Source organism: Sapajus apella, unplaced genomic scaffold (genome assembly GCF_009761245.1).
Source record: "Sapajus apella isolate SASKATOON/1434 unplaced genomic scaffold, GSC_monkey_1.0 scaffold4823, whole genome shotgun sequence".
Taxonomy (NCBI): Eukaryota; Metazoa; Chordata; class Mammalia; order Primates; family Cebidae; genus Sapajus; species Sapajus apella.
In genome coordinates this window covers 1-5,154 of record NW_022441747.1, presented here as the reverse complement: position 1 = coordinate 5,154, position 5,154 = coordinate 1, and the positions used below count along the sequence as shown (strand labels likewise).

At 57.9% G+C, this 5,154-nt stretch overlaps 1 protein-coding gene across 3 annotated transcripts; it reads right to left on the bottom strand.

Moving 5' to 3' along the window:
- Positions 1 to 6: 6 nt before the first annotated feature.
- On the bottom strand, positions 7 to 5,148 carry LOC116547805 (stabilin-1-like). Of its 3 annotated transcripts, XM_032273615.1 has the most exons (10): positions 5,015 to 5,148; positions 4,708 to 4,788; positions 4,115 to 4,273; positions 3,261 to 3,323; positions 2,912 to 3,007; positions 2,598 to 2,684; positions 1,612 to 1,723; positions 976 to 1,162; positions 773 to 866; positions 7 to 659 (listed from the first exon to the last, which is right to left on the bottom strand). In XM_032273615.1, the coding sequence occupies exons 1-10, from the start codon at positions 5,135 to 5,137 to the stop codon at positions 270 to 272; spliced, it is 1,392 nt and encodes a 463-aa protein (XP_032129506.1). In that variant the 5' UTR covers positions 5,138 to 5,148; the 3' UTR covers positions 7 to 269. The 3 variants fall into 3 exon arrangements, 2 of the variants coding, with proteins under 2 accessions (XP_032129506.1, XP_032129507.1); XR_004267185.1 differs by lacking the exon at positions 976 to 1,162 and having other exon boundaries at positions 567 to 659; positions 773 to 919; XM_032273616.1 differs by lacking the exons at positions 7 to 659; positions 773 to 866 and having other exon boundaries at positions 977 to 1,190.
- Between the last annotated feature and the right edge of the window lie 6 nt (positions 5,149 to 5,154).

Sequence of the window (5,154 nt, the reverse complement as noted above, 5' to 3'; positions counted from 1 at the left end):
CAGGCCTGGGCCATATGCGGAGGCTGACCCTGACCAGCCAGGCCTGGCCTCCTAGCTGACTCATTAGACAGTCTTCAATGCCTGTTCAAATGCAGACTCACCAGTCCTGAAATGCTCTGCATGGAAGGCTCCAGGTTCTGAGCTCCCGTAACTAGATTCAGACACTGCAAAGCTCCAGGGCTGGATTTCCATGAGGCTAAAGTTTTGGGGAGGTCACTCCCACGGGCAGGGAGCTCGTCCTGCTTTGCTCAGTATCGCATTCCCTACCTCTAGAATAGGGGCTGGCACGGGACACTTGCCTGATAACACCTGGGAAAGCAACGAGTGGATGGAGGAAGAAGCGAACCCCAGCTGCTACTACTCAGCATGTCAGCACTGGGTTCCCATCTGCACCTGAGGTTCCAGACCCTGAGCACCTGATTCCGCGTTCCAGGAGTCAATGGGGCAGGGAGAGACTCCCCCAGAACCAAGGCCCCCACCCCCTCTCTGCTGCACCTCACCTGTCCAGGGCCCACATAGCTGCAGAGGGCGTCGGCGTGGCAGCCACCTCTCGTGTCCAGCTCACACTCGTCAATAGCCACACAGACGTGGCCGTCCCCACTCCAGCCTTTGTGGCATGTGCAGTTGTGGGTGCCCCGGGCCCCAGGGACACACTCAGCCTGTGAGAGCCAAGGATAAATAATTCAGGGATATAGGGACGTAGCCAGAGGGCCAGGGCATCCCACCTCCTGCCTCTGAGTCAGAACTTCAGGGAAGGAGCAAGGGGACTGACATTCTCTGAGCAGCCACCACGGTCCGGGTGGGAGCAGGGGTTGCTGGGTGTGCAGGAGAAGCCATTGCCCTCAAAGCCATCAAGACAGCGACACCTGGGGGTGGGCGAAGGAGGGGCCTCCAGTGAGCCTCAGGAGGAGGCTAGAGCCTGCAGACAGGTGTGAAAGGTCACGGGTGGGGCAGAGAGAAGGTGTGAGTTCTCACCTGGCAAAGCCCCCCTGGGTGACACAGTGGGCATGCAGGTGGCAGTGCACGGCCATCTCTATGGGCCCGCAGTACCTCACGGTCTCATTGCAGAAGTGGCCACTGAAGCCAGGGGCACACGTGCCCTGCTGGCACACCCCCCCACTGCCTGGACGGTTGTCGCAGAGACCATGGACACAGCCGCAGTCTGTAGGTAGAAGATGGGAGCAGGGCAGCTGAGGAGCAGGAGGCAGGGCTGGCTGGACGGGCTTGGGGGGTACAGGGAGTAGGGCAGCCAGTACAGATTGGACTTCAGGGTCGAAAAATCAGAGGTTTTCTCAGACTCGATAGGCAGATGAAATGTGAGGGGAGCATTCTGAGCTTTCAGTCACCCCATTCTAGTTGCCTTGATCCCAACACCACCATCAGGAAGTTCTTCAGTGTGTCTGACCTAAGTCCTGCATACTCTAAGCCACAATTCCCTTCCTGGAATGGGTGAAGGGGACAGCATCTCCTTCTGTTCTCAAATCTTCTTCTATTCCCCCTGGCCTTCATTCCTCCTCCTGGGACCTCATTTCCCTTCTTGGGAGCCCCCAGACCCATTTTCAAGCAGACCTTTTTTCTCCCTAGGAGGTGGCTTGGGCCAGGACAACCCACCTTCCTGGCACTGATCTCCATGCTTGTTTGGGTTGGAGCAGATGTGGCAGGCAATGCCCTTGTAGTCTGGGAAGCAGAGGCAGGCCCCGTTGCCCTGGATCCCATCACTGCACTAGAGAGTGAGCAGGAGGCAGGATTAGTCATGGGGAAGGGACTCTCTACATTCCCTCTCCCAACACTCCCTCCTTTCATGAGCTGGCTCTGACGCTCCGCATGAGAACTCATCCTGGAAGCGCTCTTCAAAATCACTGATGCTGCCAAAGACCTAGCCCCTAAAAGGCACCTTGCCCTGGAGGCTTTATGAGTGACATTTGCTCAATCCAGAAACACATAACTCCTGTGTTCTTCTATAGCCAGGTGCTAAAGCAACCCTGATATTACAAAGTGATAAAAACAGAACACAAAAGGAAACTACTGCCAAGTAGCTTTTTGGAAATAAAGCTAAATTTTTTTGCCAAAAAAATCTATCTAATTATTATTATTATTATTACTTGAGATGGACTCTCACTCTGTTGCCTAGGATGGAGTATAGTGGGGCAATCTCAGCTCACTGCAACCTCCACCTCCTGGCTTCAAGTGAGTCTCCTGCGTCAGCCTCCCAAGTAGCTGTGTCATAACACCAGGCTAATTTTTGTATTAGTAGAGATAGGGTTTTGCCATGTTGGCCAGGCTGGTCTTGAACTTCTGACCTCAAGTGATCCACCCACCTTGGCCTCCCAAAGTGCTGGGATTACACGGGTGAGCCCCTCTAATTACTATTATTATTATTATTTAGTTTTTCTTTTATGCCCATGTTTCAGAGGAGCCTCTCTAATTATTTTTAATTAAAATAGAAATAATTTGATTCAACTTTCCAATGCCTAGATGTGAGGACCCCAAGGCCAGAGCGTGGCAGGCTTGACCCAGACACACAGCCAGTCAATGGCCAACTTGTGAAGGCGTCCCTGCCTTCCCCATTCCTCACCCCAGGAGAGGATGGGACTCACGTTGCCCTTGCCGTAGCAGGGGCTGGAGAAGCCCCCAGGACACTGCGTGCAGTCAGGCCCGAAGAAACCTTTGCAGCAGCCTTGTTTCTGGAAGAGAGAGCAAGTCCAAGAGGCCATCTGGGGCCGTGCCCTCCCTGCCCAGGCTGCCTCTGCTCCCTGACACCATCTCCAGAGCGAGGGAGTGGATGAGGTTTCTCTGGGCCCCCCTTTTCCACTGTTAGGCTGCAGTCACCCATCCAGCCCCAGCTTGGGGGCCCCTGAGGAGCAGCAGGTGCCAAGGTGACCATGGAGCGGGCACCCGGGCTCAGGCTCACCATGATGGTTTGGTTGCAGTAGCTGGCACAGCCCTTCTTTAGCACATTGAGCCCAGCTGGGTCATGGATGTAGACACACTCCTTGGGTAAGATGTCCTAGGTGGGCCGTGCAAAGCCAGTCAGCAGCTGTGGCTCCTGGGCCAGCCCCTTTGCTAGGCAGCCCTGGTCAAGGGTCCTCTGCTCCCTGGGTCCAGAGCTCCCACTTAGACCAGTGGGGCTGGGCAGCACTGAGCCTCCAGGTCTGGTCTCGTCCCCCAGCCTCTGCTTCTCCCACCCACCCCCTTGACCCAGGGCAGAAACCTCGACAGGCAGTCAGGAGGCCCTGAGGGCTGGGCCAAGGGGTGCTCACCAGCTTCACACTGTTGAGGGGGCACGTGCTAGTGTTCAGGGCTTGGCAGTCCACACAGGAGCCCTGGGCAGGGCAGGGGCAGGATGGGGAGAGGGGTTAGTCATTATTTACTTGGCAAACCCAGAGAAGGGAACATTGAATGGGAATTAGGGGATGAGAAGAGTAAACCACAGGAATCCCAGGGCTGGCGTTTCAGGCAAGGGAGAGCAGGGGAGAGCAGGGGCAGGGCCCTGAGCTGGGGAGAGCTAGCATCTCTGGAAAACAACAGAGACCAGAGGCAGGCACAGAGCGAGTGAAAGGGAACAGAGCGGTGGAGGATGCAAGAGTTATCTCAGCGGGGCGCAGTGGCTCACGCCTGTAATCCCAGCACTTTGGGAGGCCGAGGTAGGCAGACCACCTGAGGTCAGGAGTTTGAGACCAGCCTGGCCAACATGGTGAAACCACATCTCTACTAAAAATACAAAAATTAGCCAGGCGTGGTGGTGGACGCTGCAGTCCCAGCTACTCAGGAGGCGGAGGTAGGAGAATCTCTTGAACCAGGATTCTGAGATTGCAGTGAGTTGGGCTTGTGCCACTGCACTCCAGCCTGGGCAACAGAGCAAGACCCTCCCTCAAAAAAAAAATTATCTCAAAGGTGGAATCATAGTCCCAGTGAGTGTGAGGGTGAGGGTGAGTGTGGGGGAAGCACAGGTGGGCCCCTGGGAGTCTGCCAGCAGTGCCTCAGAACTGGCGTTAGCCCAGCCCTGACTTGGAGCCTCTCCCTGGGAAGAGGATCAGCTGCTGCAGCGCTGGGCGGGGCAGGAGGGGTGGGAGGAGTTAGTGAGCAGGGCTCTGGCTGTGCAGGCGAGGCTCACCACCACGATCTTGTGCTGCTCCTCGCTGCAGTGCTTGGGCAGGATGGGCAGGATGGTCGGGGGCAGCAGGATGCCATCCAGCATGTGGATCACACCATTGGAGGCCAGCAGGTCCACCCTCTGCAGCGGGACCCCCTCAGGTCCCAGCAGGATGCGGCCCTGTGGCAGAGACCCATGGCGCCAACCCCCAGCCCAGCTGACCTCAACCGAGTGGGGCTGCCCACCTCCACCCCTGCAGCCCAGTTAGAGCAGGCAGCTCAGTGAGATGCTGAAGGCCCCGCCCACTGTGCCAGCCACCTCTCCCTCAGCTCTGGCCAACGACACTCCTCCAGCCCCGGGAACCTTACCTACATGGCTTCTGCCACAGGGAGCCCTACCGTGTGTCCCATGCTCCTCTTTGGAGTCCTCCCCCTTAACCCCCATTGGGCCGCGGCAGAGGAATTTGATCCCTGCCTCCTTCCTTCCCCATGACCCCACCAGGGCCCAGCACTGTCCTGCCTACCACAGGGCTTGGAGCACACAGGGCTGAGAGGCCAAGTGGGCAGCTGGTCACCGCCAGCCCCACCATCCACCCAGGTGTCCGTGCGCCTCACCTCCTCAGAGATGTTCATGGCCAGGACCTGGTTGGCCATGGTGAGGATCCGGCCCTTGGAGATGAGCTTCTCAACGGTCAGCTGGGGTGAGGGAGACTGTGGCATTAGGCTGGCCTCTGGCCACACCTTGGGGCCATACCCGGTCCTGTCCAGGAGGCTCACAGCCACCCCCTTGGTCCCTAGGCTCTGCTCTGTGCTACAGCAGAACAGATGGGAAGGGGAGAGGAGGGAGGGGAGGGGAGGGGAGGGGAAGAGATGCAGCCCCACTGGGTGCAAGCTGGGCACCCCCCAGAGACAGGCCTCGCACCTGGCCGTGGTTATAGACGTGGTACCGCACCAACTCCTGCAGTTTGGAGAGACCCTGGCAGGGGACAGAGGGTTTGGCTCCCAGAGGCCCTGTGGGGGGGCGTGGAGGCCCTGGTACCCCCATACCCACAGCCCCTTCTC

What these genes read in the sequence shown, in the direction of transcription:
- LOC116547805 (XM_032273615.1), bottom strand. Translation starts at nt 5,137, where the DNA reads ATGGGGGTACCAGGGCCTCCACGCCCCCCCACAGGGCCTCTGGGAGCC. An exon ending in AGCAGCACAAGATCGTGGTG is followed by an intron (nt 3,324 to 4,114) that starts GTGAGCCTCGCC and finishes TGCCCTGCCCAG; the next exon opens with GGCTCCTGTGTGGACTGCCA. An exon ending in CCTGCTACGGCAAGGGCAAC is followed by an intron (nt 1,724 to 2,597) that starts GTGAGTCCCATC and finishes CTCACTCTCTAG; the next exon opens with TGCAGTGATGGGATCCAGGG.